The sequence below is a fragment of the Triticum aestivum genome, chromosome 1D (genome assembly GCF_018294505.1).
Source record: "Triticum aestivum cultivar Chinese Spring chromosome 1D, IWGSC CS RefSeq v2.1, whole genome shotgun sequence".
Classification (NCBI taxonomy): Eukaryota; Viridiplantae; Streptophyta; class Magnoliopsida; order Poales; family Poaceae; genus Triticum; species Triticum aestivum.
Genome location: NC_057796.1, coordinates 463,131,362 through 463,149,129, shown reverse-complemented (window position 1 = coordinate 463,149,129; position 17,768 = coordinate 463,131,362). Strand labels below are relative to the sequence as shown.

Here is a 17,768-nt window from a genome sequence, read left to right as displayed (position 1 = left end):
GCATGATCCTAACCAGTGCATGCATGCAACAACTTATGAACGTGACCAACTCATCGACGTGGATTAGGTGAAAGAACAGATTTTTACTCGGGTTTAAAATAAGAAGCCGATAATGCATAATATAATGGTACTGATCTGCAGCTAACAATTGCAAATAAATTATAGATAGAGTTTGGGGCTGCCAGAACAAACTCTAACTGCTCCTCGACTGAGGAAAGCATGACGTAGTTGTATATGTACTCGACCGCGTCGTTCACTCCATCAAAAATCGGCATTGCAGCCATTGGCACGGGCAGAAAGTCGTCTTAGCACCAGGACGAGCGAGCGAGGGGGCAGTGGACAACGGTGGACTCACAGCCGGACCATATATATGAGTGTCGGAGGGGAATCGTCCGGCACCAGGTTGGTGACGCATTAGCATGTTGTATGGATTGGAAGGTGCCCCTTATCATTCCATCCGTGCATGTTTCATTACAAATCCTTGCTAATAAAAGGACAAGCATATGTTTTTCTTGCATACTCCACTGGGCAAATAAATATACGCCGGATTATATATCTATTATATATGTCTCCCTTTCCCGATCGGAAGAAGCATAATTTAACTTTCCTTATAAACAAATCCGATTAAGGGAATATTAATGGCCACACTGGGAAACCCATTGAACGTATGGTAGGCCGGACCGGGAGATTGGACACTATAACGTTTTGGAAGGAAATGACTTTAAGGATAATTATAGTTCTAATTGACATATCCTGGCCGGGAGGAATCGTGGGCATGTACTCGGAAGGTGGCCCATATCCTTCCGTAGTTACAATATTCCATAACAAAAACTATAGGAAAACATGGAATAAAATTATTTTGGTTGCATGCTCCACCCGGCAAATGTATCAACGCCGGATTATATATTTCCTAATTTATGTCTCCTTTCCAAACTTTGCCTCCATATATATAGAAAGAAACAATTAATTTATTTCCCAAATATACGTCAAACACGGGCGTCCGAGAAATATAAAGAAACACAACGTTTTTTCTTCTTCTGTTTTTGTCCTCCTCACCACGATCAAAAAGCCCGCGCCACTTGAAGAACTATTGTTTCCGTGTGTAGAAAGAAACACAACGCACGGGCATACGGCAATCCTTGATTCCATGTACAAAATTAATTATATTATCTTTGGAATGTCATAATGCATGATAGCATGCGATAGCATCTGTCAAGGTAAACGTATTTTCCTTTTTGCGCTGCACTGTATATTAAAAAATTTGAACCTACACTGAGAGAGATTCATACGTGTAGCTCAAATGAGAGTAGACAGGTTACCATTTGAAGTCCATTATTGACAGTTTGGTCATCAAATATATATTAGTCAAATATATAGTTCAGAACTTCACAGTATATGGCTCCGAAATATGACGACACTGTTAAATAGATTTTTTTATTGAATATCACATATTATTAAACCTCCAAGACATAAGCGAACACTTCATAATGTGACAATTGGCAACAAAATGTTGCATGCAAAGCGTTCATACATTTTTATATCTAAGACAAATTGTGCACTTGTGTACACAGATACTTCTAGCCTCCATTGTTCCTAGCTTGAACAACACCATTGACGTACGCACGTGTTTCGTCAAGTGTCATGAGGCTGGCTTCATGGATATCTACGCTAAAAATCAGTGTTATATAGTAGTGACATAGTATTACATAAAAAATACATTGACAACAAATGTAAAATAGAACGCAACCCCTACCTTGTAAAAAAATTCAAACATATGGAAATTAGTAATACCAATGCAGTAAACAAAATGTTCAGCTACCATCTTCTAATTAGTACAGATATGGTTCTATCAGCTGACTTCTCCGTATAGGATGTCAGAAATCACTGCCGGAGCACAGAAATCACTGCCGGAGCACATGAATAATTTTGCAGGATGAAGTCTCCTGTTACAGACACACTTTTGGGCACTATGGCCACTACCACATGGCAACCCTGTCACAAACGGCTAGGTCACAAAGGGAAAGCTGGATAAATCTTCATGGCTGGGAGCTCTGCGAAAGTCCTCCAAGCTTATCTTTTAGGAGTTATCTATCTCTAATAATTTATTTCTTAGATTCATGTTGCCCGGGTTTGATTCATGTTGCACCAGAATATCCATAAGTAATACAGAAGCTTGCTCTAGATAATTAGCTAAGATCCTTACTTGCCATGCTAGTTGCTAGGGACGTACCCAAAAGAATAATCTGGTGCATGCTCTGATCAGAAGGTAAAAAGAGAAACCTAGTATTACATGGCATCTAGAGAAGGATACACATTTTGATGAACATTTAAACAGTTGATACCTGCACAGCCAATCGTCTTGGCTGGGTGCAACCTATAAGTCGACCACCCTCAGCCCAACCAGCGTCCTTAAGATATTGCAGAACGATGCTTGCTCTCTGAACCAATCCTCGCCAGGTCCTAGATTAATGCAGCCTTGTACAATTTTTTAGGTTAGAACTCTTTCAGATCCGCAGTAAACTCATGAAGGTACATGAACCAATGCAAAAAATAAAAATGAAACTTGAACTGAACTGATAAATAATTAGTTCAGACGCGTGAAAATACAAGTAATCAATCTTTTTTCCAAAGATTGCACACTTCAGCGATCAGACACGTGCATTGTCACATTCTCCAGAGTCGCACGGGCATTTGAACATATTTGCAAGTACGCAGGCTACCATTTTATTATCTATTAGATGTACATATGCAAAATATATCTTGAAAAGCTACACAAACTTCCCTTCTGCGTGTGTTGGTCTTATAATTCAGACCAATCATAATCCTATACTTCTGACCTATCAGAATAATACAGGGATAATAAGGACACCAATAAATTTACATTCAACCATATTATCAAAATATCAAAATAATAACAATGGATATGATCACTTGCCGTAACACAAAAGTTTCATTGCATGTTCCAGGTATTTTTCAGGCCAATCATTATATCTGAATCACATATTACACATGAAATACTACGGTGGGTGACATGTACACTGCCAGAAACATTGCGATAGTAGAAAAGATATAACAGCGATGATGGTGCCAACATGACGGCTGATTATTGAAATGCAGTTAGTAGCTCAACTAAATGGAGTATACCTCCAACTATCAAAATACCAAATAAAAAAGATATATGTAAAAAAACGAATTACAATAAATCTTGACCATCACAAGAGTAAATGTTGTGTCATTACATAACCTGCCGGTCTATTAAGACCGGACTTCAGCCTGTAAGGACTTCCTTGTAGACGATGTTCTTCATCGAGGTTAGTAATGACACGGTCGGTCTTTTTCGCTTCTTTGGATTGTCCTTTTGCTTGTTGGACTTCTCCTTCGGCTTCTCCTTCTGAATGAGTATCTTTATGTTTCTCTTTGCGGTGGCTCGAGACAAAGCAACATAGAGTTGACCATGAGAAAACACGGGATTGGGTAGGTAGACACCAACAATCGGGATTGTCTGCCCTTGAGCCTTGTTAATGGTCATAGCAAAGCTAAGCCTTATAGGAAATTGCTTCCTCTTAAACTTGAACGGAAACATGTCGTTTTCAGATGGGTAGAGAGGTATTCGAGGAAGGAAGACCCTCCTGCCAGCGTGTTGTCCAATCACGATTTCTGCATCAATGGTGTTCCTCTCAAAACCTCTAACAACAAGCCTAGTGCCGTTACACAATCCATTTGCTGGATCAATGTTCCTTAGAAGTATGACAGGGCAGTTCAGCTTTAGCTTGAGTGCATGCGGAGGAAGACCGTTAGGAGTCAATCCATTCAGAAACTCCTGAGCGTAGTAGCCATATGGGTCGTCCTCCGCACTGTCAAAGCTATGGTATATTACTTCATCTCCCTGAAAATGCTCTATCATGCGGATGTTTATCTTGTCGACATTGTCATTTGTCGTGGAAAGGATTGCTCGAGATGTCATGTAATTTGAATCAGACATGTTGTCATCTAGACTCGGAAACACATGGTGAATAAGCTTCTCCAGGTCGTCAACCTCGCCTGTAGACGGCAGACAAATGTCTTCAGGGAGTAGTATGTTGCCTTGATCGTTGACTTCCTCAGTGCCATTGTCGACCCTTAGCAAGTAATTTGCAAACCACGTGTCATTATGAGCCCTCATGTTGGTGATGAGCCGAAGCTGCCGCATACCCTTCCATAGATGAGAACTTCGTAGGGTTGCATCAATTATCTGGCCCCGCGACCCCCTTCTGACGACCGGAAGCACCTGCCTAAAGTCCCCGCCAAAAACAACAGTCTTTCCTCCAAAGGGTCGGTCGCGTATTCCCATGATGTCGCGCATGCTATTGTCCAATGCCTCGACCGCTTGTCGTTTCGTCATGCTGGCCTCGTCCCATATTATCAATGAGGCCATCCTAAGCAGCTTGGCGGTCCCACTCTGCTTCGTGAAGCTGCACGAGGCTCCATCATCGCAACTCAATGGGATCTTGAACCTCGAGTGGGCAGTCCTGCCGCCAGGCATGATAGAAGCGGCGACGCCCGACGTCGCGGTAGCGATACCAATATTGCCATCGCTCCTCACCTTGGCAAGCATCGCCCTGTATAGAAAGGTCTTCCCTGTACCTCCAGGGCCATCAACAAAGAATACACCCCCATCACCGCGTTCAACAGCCGCTAGTATCTCGTCGTATGCGGCCCTCTGCTCCAAGTTCAGGGAAGATGCAAATTTAGTATCATCCACGTCAAACTCAACAGTTGATTCCTCGATGACCTCTCTTGCCTCACCCTCGGTTGGGTCAAACGCATCATCTATGCTTGGAAGAGCGAAATCAACAATGTCTTTACCCATGGACTGCAACATACCCCTAATGTCAACCAACACCATCTGCTCCACCTCGATAGGGGACGTGCGTGATCGACGATAGTCATCTGACATAGGATCGAGGTGCCTATCCCATAAACCACGCACGTCGCCTGGCTCGCAGTGCACCAAGATGGTTGCGAAGAGCCTCCTAAGAGAACATGGCATCGCCCACTGCTCAGCCTCAGTAAGACAGTTGTCGAGCGTGTTGTCTGCCTCGATGAGTCCCAACCTTTCAGCAGCTTCTCTAAAGCTCCCACATAGAACGCCGTCCACGGTGAGCAAGTCGTCGAAGGATGTTTTGCCCGTAACATGGTTTAGCAACACACGCAGGTAGTATCGGTCACCCTCGGCAGGATTGGCAGACACGATGCGACCTATTTGAAAACGCTCGACCCGCGGCTTCCAAAACTTCTTTTTCTTCTGCCACGTGAAGCTTCCGGGAAAATCCTTGTACAATATATGCCTAGCCCGAGGGTGTTCCTGGTTAGCCTTGAAATACTCCGTTAACATGGATTTTGAATTATTTTCGGAGGCGACAACATTCTTCAAGTCAGCATGCGCATTGAATGCGACCCTGTGCATATTCGGGAGATGAAGAGGCAACTGCAAGACAGGTGGGTAATTGGCGCAAAGTGGAAAGCCAAATATCCTCCACATAGCCTCCGGAGGGGTGATCCACCTTGCATCAACGTATCTCTTGATCTCATCAGTGTTACCATCGGCGTCGGGATGGTCGATGCTGAAAGAAGCCTTATCATGGCCCTTGTAAAGATATTTGACGGCCTTTATGCTGGAGCATACCTCAACGTTGATGTGGCAATTAAACATCCGCAGCAGGTATGGGTTATAAGGCACAACCCATCTGTTGTCCAACATCTTCCCTCGGACCTTAGCACGCCTTCCATCGTCTCTACGCCGATAAATTGGGTACGAGTCCTTCCCCTGTGATGTGTTTTCATTGAACGGCCGTGGGTATCTGCACTTGCATCTGTTTTCTTGCATGCAAACATTCTTCGGGTTGAGAGCACCGCATGGTCCGTGCATCATATGTTTTACCACCATAGCATACAATTCCGGATACTTATGCTTGTCTGGGAGCTCTGCGGAAATGAGTCGGTCATACTGCTCCGGGACGAGAAGCTTATATTTAGAGTCCATGATCAACAAAAAATGTGCGTGGGGGAGGCCCCTTTTTTGGAACTCGACTACGTATACATATGCGACAACAACACCCAGGATATGCTTCTTGAACAACATGTCCTTCATAGCCTCTAGCTTGCCGTAGAACACGCGAGCCACAATATCAGGTCGGTCTTGCGCCGTCTGACCAGGCAACAACTCATTCGTTATCTCTTCCCATTTAGGATTGCAAGTCATGGTCAAGAAGATGTCAGGCTTCCCGTATGTATGGACAATTGCCATGGCATCCATATGCCTCTTCTTGATGTCGCGGTCGCCACCAGGGTATGTTCCAGGGAGCACTATTCTTACCCCAACAGCGCTTGCTCGCGTCTCCCCCGATGTGATTGCACCAACAACTCCTTTATACAAGTCGGCACGAATCTGCGTCTGGTTTTTCCTGTACCACCTCAACCGACAACTTTCAATCTTGACGTACATGTCGACCGCCCATTGCTGCAAGAGGCGTGCTCCACAGAGTATGGGATTGAAGATTCCAGGCCGTGTCTGCAGCATGTAACAGTAGTAGTCTCTGACAGAGACGCACAACCTGCTGTTGCCCTCTGCACATGATTGAGTACCATCAAAATGAGGATATATTCGAGAAATAAGATATTATTTGTAGCAAAATGGGACACAGACGGCATACCTGCATCCTCATCATCATCATGGACCAGTTGAGAATGTAGTACAACCTCCTCCGTTACATTACGTTTAAGTAGCTTTGGATGCCAACCTAGCTCCCCCCTTGGATAGAATAGGGGATAAGACAACGGGTCATATGGTCCGGAGGTCACACGTATACTATGCCTTTCGTTGTTGTTACCACAAAGTGTTATCCTCCGGTCAAACCTTTTTGCTAGGTCGTTGCCCTCAACCCAAATTGCAGCGACCTCAGATGACAACGGTCTATTATATCTTCTTTGGTCAAGCCTCTTATCGGTGTTTAGGTCTATCCTATAATCATCGAGGTTGTCCTTGTGTGCACCCAAACTCCTAAATTGCTGGGAGTACGGGTTTTCTTTGAGCATGTCTACTAACTTCTTCACGACATCCTGGTCTAATTGCTTGGTGGCCACCTTAGATGAGTTATGGTTGGGTCGTCATCATAGAAGTACAACTGCAGATGTTCTGGACGGGAGCTAGGCCCGAACGAATGCACATTGTGGTAGATGGAGCCGTGCGCACGGAATGTGTACACCCCAGACTTCATGTTTGTGTAGTTCTCATCAAGGCTGACGCCAAGGGTTGTGAAGGCGAAATGCCCGTTGAAGAACCTTATGTTCTCCTGAAAATGTCTAGAATCTGCATCCATGCTTGACCATAGCCTCATCAGCTCTGGGATTGGCTCCGGTTGTTTAAGTTCGATCTGGCCATTGCGACAGCAGAACCCGTCGGTCTCAGAGACAAACTTTTTGGCCTTGCAGTGTTTGCAGTTTGCGTCGAGCTTCAGGATGTGAGTGGTGTCGGGGATGTTTGTGTAAACAAATTCTAATGGATCAACCTCGCTAGGTATAGCAGACGACATGCTCCCTTCCTCGTCATCATCCATGTTGTCATGATCGGACCCTACAAGCATTTGTTGAAACATAACGTTCAAAACAAAAATTACAAAAAAATAATTAACTACAATATAGATGCACGCCGTCCTACTTCATATCTGACCATACCTTCGTTGCGAAACATGTAGTACTCCTCATCCATCAATTCGGCTGCTGTCGGCTCATCGCCCACGACGCCGCTTTGTAAAAATTCGATGTCCTCTGGACATTCGTCGTTGCGAATGTCACAGTAGATAACATCATGTTAGAAGATGGTTGTTGATAATGAGCAGAAGAAAGTGACATTAGCAATTTCATACCTTCGATACCAACAATGTAATTCGTCTTGTTCGTCGGAGGGTCGCCATCAGATGAATCATCTTCGGCGACCCGAGAGACGGATGATGCGCGGCAGATTAAAGTGGGACATTCAGAGGTTGAGTTTGCTAGGTCTGGACGTGGGAGCGCGATGGATTCGTTGCATGGGGTGTTTTTTCTTCTGGCATAATTGGCCTTCCTCTGAGCACTTGACTCCCCCTTCTCAATCACTGACATGCTTTTGCGACGTTGCATTCGCTTTCCTCGTACTTTTTCATTCACTGTTTCTCTGACATCAACAGATACCTTGTCCTTATTCCGCTGATAATCTGCACGCCTCTGTGCGTTTATTTGCTCCCTTTGCGCGTTTGTTAAATTTCTTTTCCGCTCATTATCACGTTGCCTCCTAGCTAGATCATTGTCATGAGTGACAACAGACGCGTCTAATGTTGAATGGGGAAATGTTGCTGCGTCACCCTCGAATTCTATATAGCTGGAGCTATTAGGGTTGTCTGGTTTCGTAATGATTTTAAAACATAGTTAGAACCAATATTATTTAAGACGTCTATAGGAAAAAAAACCATGATGGTGCATTAATATGCAGCATTAAACTGTACGCATCGAGCATGATGGTGGCTATAAGAATATTTAGCTATGAGCAGCAAAACAAGATATGTAAGTCATGGTGAAAATATAGATCATGTTTTACCTGATAACGAAAGTGGACGTATGTTTTCATCATGGATAAGCTTATCCTTTTTCCTCCTATAAGCAGCTCTTCGTAGGGCATTTCTACGATCTCTCTTGAGTTCTTCGTCGGTTTTTTGCTTTGTTTCTTGGGTGTTATTCAAGACCACATCTGATGTCGATCAGGACATTAGACAATAAAACATAACAATGACAGCAATTGATGATGGAGTACGCACAAATCGATTACCTTGTACCTCCATGTCATTAATGAGACCAGATGTGACAGTAGTTGTAGCATGAAATGTCGTCGCATCAACCGAGAATGATGTATAGTTGGAGCTAGTTGGGTTGGCTGGTTAAACAAATTGATGAAAACATGTGGAAAACTTAATCATTAAGACATGAAATCGGGTACTGAATATAATGGTCAAAACCTTTAGAGGTTACCAGATAAAATAAGGGCCTGATTATGTTCATCTTGGAGATTCCGATCTTTTCTCTGCCGATATGCAGCTCTCCTCAAAGCTTTTTTACGGTCTCGTTTGCGTTCTTCTTCTGTTACTTGCGTATTTTCTGTGCTATCATTCAAGTTATCTACTGATGTCTTCCTTGGGTTTCTCTCAAAAGCGAAAGGTAAAAACAACATGACAGCAAACGAGTATGGAAAAAGCACAATCATTTTACCTTTTATATTTTTATCTGCAATTACATCAGACGCTCCCGTAGCTTTAGGAGGAAATGTTGATTCATTATGCGAGATTGATGTATCAACCGAGCTAGCTGGGTCATCTGATATAACATGCTTGGTTAGTATTTATTAAAATGGCTGAACCATGAATGCTAGGATGTAACATAAAATAATCGTACTTGAATTACAAAGGGGACGAAGATCAACTTTCCTGTGCTTATCATCTCGCGTGGGTTTGATTAGCTGCCCCAAGATATGATCTGCCCCAACATTAGTTCCTATAGTTATCCACCACGGGCGTTCAGAAAGCAAAGAGAAGTTAAACATAATCACAAATAGTATGATTGTCAAATACACACATGTAATTAACGACATTGTAAATCTACCAAATAAGTACCAGGGATCACATATGAAGGTTGTTGAACATTTGTGATATCACATAGAGTACGACGGTGAACAATCGGCCCATCGTCTAGATGGTTTATAAAATCATCTGACTTCTTAGTGCGATAAGATGCCCGCCTCCACGCGTTGATAAGATCTCTATGGTCTACCATTTTTACAATAGGTATGAGAGTTAGAGAACAAAAAAAGTATCGATGTTGATACAACATCTATGAAACCAACACGGGGAACATCTATGAAGTCAGGTTACTATAACGATTAATTTGCATACTATAGGTATTCAGAAAAAACCAAGAGTAGTCAGCAAAATCACGCTTAAATACTTACCGGTCTTTGAAAGGCATGGCTGATTATACTCTTGTAACCTGACCATATCCTCCTCTTTTTTCTTCCGATAAGATTCACGCCTCTGTGCGTTGAACTGCTCCCTTGTTTCGCCAACGTTTTTTTTTCTTCATTAAATACAGCTACTGTTGCATGCTGCTCGGAAGTTTTGTCATCTGCATTACGTTAAGCGTAAAAACCACAAAGCCCATTAAGCTCATCTGGGAGATGTCGATTTGGAAGCTGTATAAGCATGCCTGTGAATACCTTGAGTATCATCTCGTAGCTTAGTCGTACCATCCTTATTATTCTCAGAATACGACGGAATCCCGTCGTTTGAAGGTTCCCGCCCTACATCTTAGCAATCAACAAAATATACGTTATGCACGAAACATTAGCAGCAATCTTGACACAGTCTTATACCTGCATGTAAGGGTATGAAGTTTGCATTGTAGTCTCCAACATTTATCCCGCCCGTAAGGACTGCAACACATAATGCATTCTGCCACTTTCAGAAATGGACGTGAAGCAACATTTATAACCAATCTCCGGACAGTATTATACCTGATTCCGTCGAGTAGACGTTATCAACAATTTCAGCTACGGGTATGATGCTCGCATTGTGTTCTGCATCACTTCTCCCGCTTGTAAGACCTGGAAGACATTATGCATCCTGTCATATATTCAGGTCTCGCAACTAAACGAAAACATGGTAGGTTGCATCATACCTGTAGTTACGTCATCTTCAGGTTGATGTTCGCCAACCGTGCTTTTTGAATTCCCCATATGCAACTATTGAATGGCAAAAATCATGAAGACAGAAATGGTAGTTATTTGATGACATTCTGGAAGGGTTATTGTTCAACATATTATATACTGCAACCTGTTGCTAGCATATACTGCAATTGTATTTTATTCTACATAAATACTGCAATGGCACTTTCATCTACATCTTCTACATCTCTGTACTTTCTTAGAATGCAAGTGTTTTTGTTCTATCTTCAGTTCAGCACAAGTGGAAACATACTCTAGGGTCCTGTATGGTTTGTGTTTTCTTTTTTGCCATATTTATACAAGTGCAGGATGCAGGATACCCCTTGGTATTTTTTTTGCCAATTGCCATCTGTAAACATGTGTACTTGAGTCTAAACTGTGTAGAACAGAAATCAATCTCGCAGGCGGATCCATCCCTGTGAAAGCACTTGCCATGGCTGTATGACATGCGATGGATGTATGGGCTGTGAGATGTATGAGATGCGATTGTATGGCATTTGAGATGTATGAGATGCGATTGACGTATGAGATGGTTTGTATACCTATTTTTCGGATCCAGGACGTGTTCTGGCCGGATCCTGGACGTGTGCGCTTATCCTCGTCCAGGATCGGCGCTGGATCCTGGATCAAGGGCGAGGAGTTCAGCGCGGCGGCGAAGTGATGGAGGGCGGCGGCGACCTGATCCAGGACCCGCGCCGGATCGTCGAGGTGTTCAGCGCGGCGGCGAAGTGATGGAGGGCCGCGACCTTGTCCAGGATCGACGCGGATGGAGGACGGCGAGTGAAGCGGGGCGGCGACCTCGACCAGGATGGAGGGCGGCGAGGATGGAGGGCAGCGACTGAAGCGCGGCGGCGCAGGGATGTAGGGCGGCCACGAAGGGAGGCCTCGCTCGAGAACAGGACTCGTCGCTGGTTAACCGTCGTAGGTTTTTTTTTGTCGCAGGTTAACCTTCGTACGTCTTTTGAGGGTCGCATGTGGATAGGTGCGGGTTCGGGCCTCAGGAGGAGGTTTTTTCGGTTTGTGATGTCTTAGTCAGAGGTGGGAGGAGGTACCAAAATAAACCGTGGGAGGTGGGACTAAAAAAAACCTGGAAGCGAGACTACCAACTGCTCCCTTAGGAGTAGAGATACATCCGTATATAGTTTGCAGTGGAAATCTAAAAAAGCTTATATTTAGGAACGGAGGGAGTCAGGTCCGGCACGTACGACACTAGTTAGGTCTTAGTGGGCGTCGAGCATGCATGCATGCCTAGCGAGGATGTTTTGGTAGTCTTATTAAAAAACGTTTTATATTAAACAGAGATAGGACTTTACTAGGTTCATTGCTTGACTGCTGGATGAAAGGAGCTGAGCGACCACAGATCCACCCACCAGCCTCGTCGTCGTTTCCCTCTCTGCTCCCAGCGAGGGACCACGGTAATAGTCGATCTTGAATCCCATATCTGTTTGTGTAGATTGTGCTGTGCCTTAACTTTTTGATTGAGGAGTCCACAGGGACGGGCTCGGGCCGTACGTGGCAGCGATGCCCCGGCGGCAGACGGCGCCGTTTTCTTCGCTTCCTGCTGTCCCATCTAGGTGCGCTCCAATCTCGCCGGACGCCATGCTGTCTAGCTAGCCGGTCACCGCTTTGTGGGTGGAGCGGGAGTTGGGGATCTAGATCAGGATAATTCTGTGGTCGGTTCCAGCCGGCCATCACGACGACGACGCTCGCAGGTGCCGATATTCTTCTTGGATACATCGTTCTGGTCCGTCCTACCTTTTCCGACTTCACTGCTTCTCGGGTGAAAACCTTAACTGCGGTGGGCGGCGACAACTCTCAAGCGCCGTGTCTTTCGTGAAGGTCTCGCCGTGAGAGCTTTGTGATGGTGGACACTGTTTAGGTTCGTTGGTAGGTGTAGATGGCGTGCCCTTCTTCCTCTATGGGGCATCAGTCCCGGGGGAAACCCTAGATCTGGGTCTCCCAGATCGGATGATAACGGAGACTACGGTGTCGTTTTCCCTCCTGAGGGCATTGTTTTGAAGCAGAGGTTCACTGGAGGGGCCAACAGGTGGAGCGGTTCCATCTACCGCGTTGAAGATGGCGGGTCTCGGCGGCTTGGAGCACTGGAGTCTCGGCGTTGGACGTGGTTTGATGGACGCGCGCAGGCTGGTGGTGTTGCCTGGCGTTGTGGTGACGTCAATAGCAGATGGGTCTGGCAAGGTCTATGCAATGATCCCTCCTGAAGGTGGGACGGCGGAAGATGGCGGCGGCGGATCCTAGAGCGTGCGCATGCGGTGCATGTTGTGGAACGCCTAGATCGGTTGGTGCTATTAACTTGCCAGTCAGGCGACTTCTTGAGGTCATTGGATAAGATGGTGTCCGTTGATGCGGTCGGGGCACATCTTTATATTTGTATGTGTAGCGAGTTTGTTCGTCTCGAAGGTAACTTTAGTTTGATCTTTGTATTCATTTTGTTAGACTCGGTTGAATAACTTAATAAAGATGATTGCATGCATTGATGCAAAGGCTGGGTAAACCTACTTTTCAGAAGAAAAAAAACATATTCATACTTTTGGCGTTTTTCTTGTCCAGTTACAAAGAGATTCTATTGGAATTTCATTCTTTTTTTTTGCGGGGAAGGAATTTCATTCTTTTGCCAAGCCAAATATGTACTAAGCAACAATTGCTAGAATATTACTTTTACTCGATTTCATTACACAAAAATGAAATATCAGGCATTATTTCTTTAGAGTTTCTCACACTCTATGATGCACTCAGCCATGGTCGTGTAGCATAATTCAGTCACGAGACAGCAGTTACACTGTGGAGGATCGGGGCATTCATAATGTGGTAGACGAACGCATAGTCTTACACGGACCTTCTCGCTATCCATTTCAGCCATGGTTCTGCCTATTGAAAGACAAACGAACAATTGTGATGCAATTATATATTTTAGAGTAGAATAAATAAACGCGCAACACATATGTGCATACTAGCTAGTCCTGAAATACTAGGTAGTCCTAGACAGTGCTCAAAAACTCACAAATGTTTGGTTGAGCATGCATGCAGATGGATGCAGTGTGTGTGATTAAATCTCACTAGCTAGCTGCATCATAGTGCTACACAACACTAGAGATATGGTGAGACATTTTGTAGAAAATAGCAGAAGCTAATTAGTACACTTGTGACACAGAAATACTCCATGTATGCTAAGTAAGCATATATGCAAAGAATGTAAACAGGAACATGAAGAAGAACAAGAGCATAAATAAACATACAAAGAATTGGAAGAAGGCAGCAGGATGAATGAATGGAACTGATGTGCCTAAAGAAGCAAGAAAATAACAAGGAAGAAAGAAAGAGGTGAAGAAAAACTAACCAGGCATGTGAGCTCCTGAGACGGCGGGGAAGGAGGAGCAGAAGAAGATTTTGTACATCAGACCGAGAAGAAGAAGAGGAAACCCGCGGCGCCACCGGTGCAAGTAGCAATATGAAGAGGAGGATGGGTCTTGTGTTGAAGGAGTGACGCCCATTGTGGAAGCTGGCTGCTCCAAGAAGAAATCGCTTCCCTGCATCACAACAACAGACATTCTCTATGAAAGGGAAGAGAAAAACAAGTGTTGATTGTGTTTCGTCTCTCCTAATTTTAATTGAGCAAGTGCAGAATCGGTGGATTGAGCTGGAGTGAGCCGACGTGGAAGAAGAGGAGGGACCGACTGATGGAGTACTACGTGAACGCGATTGGGAAAAAGAGGGGAAGGCTTCTTTAAATAGGGGGCACGTCCGTCGGTGTTTCTTACTTGGTTGCTAACTGCCTGTTCAGAAGCTCTCCAGTCTCGTAACTCCGCTCCGCGCGAGGAGCTCAGTTCGAGCAGGGGCTCCCTGCAGTTGTGCTGGCGCTCCCTCCGCTCCGGGAGCTGCAGTTGGGGAGCGGAGAGGATCCGAACAGGGCCTAAGTAAGCATATATGGTGGAGTAGCTACGGAAGAAGAAGTCTGACGCAGGCACACAAGCTCAAGGAGGAAGAAGATAGACACACTTTGGGGCACGCACACACTTGTGCCTCTTTTCTTGTATTTCTTCTCAAACTAGAGAATCTTGTTACAATGCCTTTTGTAGTGCACGCACGCACACAGTCAAGCCACGCAACAGCTTGCACCACCACTAGCTCCACCTTTCTTTTTGTAGAAGCAGCAACTAAGCCACCACCTTTCTCTGGCCACTCCCAGATTCACCCTTGGAGACGTGATCTACACAATCTTGGTGATTACCAGGTCCACACCTAGCCTTTCTAACAAAATATATCCATGCATATGCATGTAATTCACTCCTCCCACAAAGTAGGCATGCAAGTAACTGGCACTACTAATTAAACAAATCTAGATTTGCATTGTGTGCACATTGAAACACGAATCTCGGACGTGCACACACTACCAAGGCTTGGACTACATGCATAACTCATAAATAAACATGCTCCAATCAACTATACAACCAGGTTAAAACTCCAACATCAGCTCCCTATCTATCTATCTATCTACCCCCTCCGAACTAAAACCACGACGAGTAATTTGAAACGGAGGGAGTATCTATCTATCTGGGTGATTGATTGATTATGCCACTCCAGTCCAGTAGTAAAACAGACAGAGCAGACGGGGAAAGTGAAGCAACAAGAGAGGAAGAAAGTAGAGCAATGTTAAGAGGAGGAGCAAACTATAGGTTTGAGGGTGCATGCTGCTACAGGGCACACCTCCATGGTGGGTATACCGGCAACATCTCTTTTGAACACCACTACAGTGCGCGGGCCGAGGAGGAGCAAACATGTCCTGCTACAGGCAATGTGACGAGGAAGCGCAAACACCGAAGCAAAGCAAAGTAGTAGAGCACGTCACTCAGTGAAGCCAAGCTATAGAGGGCAAAGTTGTGATGTGCCTTTTCATAGGGTATCAACCGTTCAGCCTAGGAATGAGCTTCTGATAAGCGTGCTTTGTACAAATCATGCATGCTATTAGTGGGTAACAATTACTAGCTACTCCCTCTGTAAACTAATATAAGAGCGTTTAGATCATTATTTTAGTGATCTAGATGCTTTTATATTAATTTACGGAGAGAGTAGATGCTAATATTGTCGATCATGAACTTCAGTTAGAGAGCACCCATTTGTGAAAAGTTTATGGTCCTCAGAAAGTACCTTGATGAGTCTGTCTGTTCTAATTATTCTAGGTCTACTAACGTCATCGGTACCAAAGCCTTATGGGAGGAACTTGTTTCTGCAAAGCTTAGCTGAACAATTATGTGAAAGTTACACTTCTTCATACTAGCTAGTATGGTCAGATGTGAGGATTCTCATTTAGTACATCTGGTGCTACTATTATTTTTCACATTGTCCAAATTGAATTATTTCATGAGCATAGGAAATAATTTTTATTTAGTTTCATTTCACGAGGTTATCTGTGTGCCTTCCTTTTTACAGCACTATCCAAGATGCAAAACCATTCCACTCGAATGTGATTTCTGCAGCAGCGACACATTCAGTAAGCGTACCATTTAGACTAGAAAACGCTGGCCTTGCTTCGAATATAGCACATTCATCTATCTGGTAATTAATATTGACATGCCGAAACTTGTGCACATAATATCTGATAGATCAGGCCATCAGGGTAGGCAGAACATGGTTACTGAGGTGGTCGGTGTCATCTACTCGTCCGTCCCTCCCGTCCCTCGCGTCGCCCCTAGGGCGACTCGGGGGAGTCTAGGGTTTCCCCCCGCCGCCTCCCCCCACCTCCCCCACCCCCTCGCCGCCACCGGAGACGACCGCCGGGAAAGCCCGCGCGGGCGCCGGGGAAGGTGGCGGCGGGGTCTTCGGCGCTTCTTCTTCGCGGAGGCCATCGGATCCAGGGCGGTGGCCCCTGCTGGCGTGGCGTGCGGCGTGCCTGAGGGTTCGGCCGTGAGGACGGCGAGCCACAGGCGTGCCAGATCTGGAGGTATTGCCCCCTTCCCTTCCATGCATCCCTTCCCAGTCCCCGGTTCGGTTTGGATCTTGCCGGATCCACCTCCGGTGTGTTCTGGTGGAGCAGATCGGTGTCCGGGGGAAACCTTGGCCGCCTTGGCTGGCCGGCAGCGGCGACGCCGCTTTTTGGCGCCGCTTTCCTCCTTGGGGGCGCTGCTGAGGGCACCATCTCTCCACTCTGATCCATGTCCGGGTGAAAGCCCAAGATCCGATGTGGATCGGGCGTCGGCGGCGCCCCGTGCACCGTAACCTTCCTGGAGGTGACGCTAAGGACATTGGGACCGGATGGAAGGGTCTGCAGGTGAGGGGTGGGGGTGTGCTGCCTCCCTTTCGGTGGAGCGGTGTTTCTTTCTACATATTCTTGGCGGCGGCTCTTGGCGGCATGGAGCAGCGGAGGCTTGGCGTCAGATGTGTGGTGACGGACACGCGCAGGAGGTCGACGCTGTCTGGCGTCGTGGTGGCGTCGGCGGCAGCGAGACCGGGCAAGGCCGATGCAACAGTACAGCTCTGAAGATGGATATGTGGCAGGTGGCTGTGGCGGCCTCATACCCGGCAGGCGTCCTGGTTGAGGAGCACGCCGGACTGGTGGGTGCCCATACCCGGCAGGCGTCCTGGTTGGGACCTCAGGTCTTAGATGTTAGGTTTGGTTGCGAGGTCTGTTTGGTATTAGGCCCAGACCATCAGCGCCCCTTCATCAGTTAGATAGAAGTAGCGACAGAGGTTGCGAAGATTGTGGCTTTGGTCTTACTGTTGTACGACTTTGTAAGGTCTTGTGTTAATAATTAATAAATTGACCGTATGCATCGTCCAGATGCAGAGGCCGGAGGTATTCCTCCTTTTCTAATAAAAAGGAACATGGTTACTGCTAGATCTACTTCTTAATTTGAAAGGTACACAGTGTGTATATGTTCCCTGTTCGGTCCGACATGGGTGGCAACATGAAAAGCCTGCACTCACTTACCCATGAAATCAGTGATGAAGAAGTTGAATCATTGGTGGT

At 45.6% G+C, this 17,768-nt stretch overlaps 1 protein-coding gene and 2 long non-coding RNA genes across 4 annotated transcripts; all 3 read right to left on the bottom strand.

Moving 5' to 3' along the window:
- Window positions 1-1,321: 1,321 nt before the first annotated feature.
- On the bottom strand, window positions 1,322-5,039 carry LOC123182979 (ATP-dependent DNA helicase PIF1-like). 2 transcript variants are annotated; one of them, XM_044595700.1, is made up of 2 exons: window positions 2,343-5,039; window positions 1,322-1,668 (listed from the first exon to the last, which is right to left on the bottom strand). In XM_044595700.1, exon 1 carries the CDS (start codon window positions 5,027-5,029, stop codon window positions 3,269-3,271), a length of 1,761 nt encoding a protein of 586 aa, XP_044451635.1. In that variant the 5' UTR covers window positions 5,030-5,039; the 3' UTR covers window positions 1,322-1,668; window positions 2,343-3,268. The 2 variants fall into 2 exon arrangements, with proteins under 2 accessions (XP_044451635.1, XP_044451634.1); XM_044595699.1 differs by having other exon boundaries at window positions 1,322-1,663.
- A 1,065-nt stretch (window positions 5,040-6,104) lies between these two features.
- LOC123182981 (uncharacterized) lies at window positions 6,105-10,356 on the bottom strand. The gene is made up of 3 exons (XR_006492389.1): window positions 10,277-10,356; window positions 9,277-10,185; window positions 6,105-9,165 (listed from the first exon to the last, which is right to left on the bottom strand). It is a non-coding gene; the product is annotated as an uncharacterized lncRNA (long non-coding RNA).
- Window positions 10,357-13,337: 2,981 nt separating this feature from the next.
- LOC123182980 (uncharacterized) lies at window positions 13,338-14,812 on the bottom strand. The gene is made up of 3 exons (XR_006492388.1): window positions 14,563-14,812; window positions 14,142-14,331; window positions 13,338-13,672 (listed from the first exon to the last, which is right to left on the bottom strand). It is a non-coding gene; the product is annotated as an uncharacterized lncRNA (long non-coding RNA).
- Window positions 14,813-17,768: the final 2,956 nt, after the last annotated feature.

Coding starts and splice junctions, on each gene's coding strand:
- LOC123182979 (XM_044595700.1), bottom strand. CDS start 5,029: ATGCCATGTTCTCTTAGGAGGCTCTTCGCAACCATCTTGGTGCACTGC.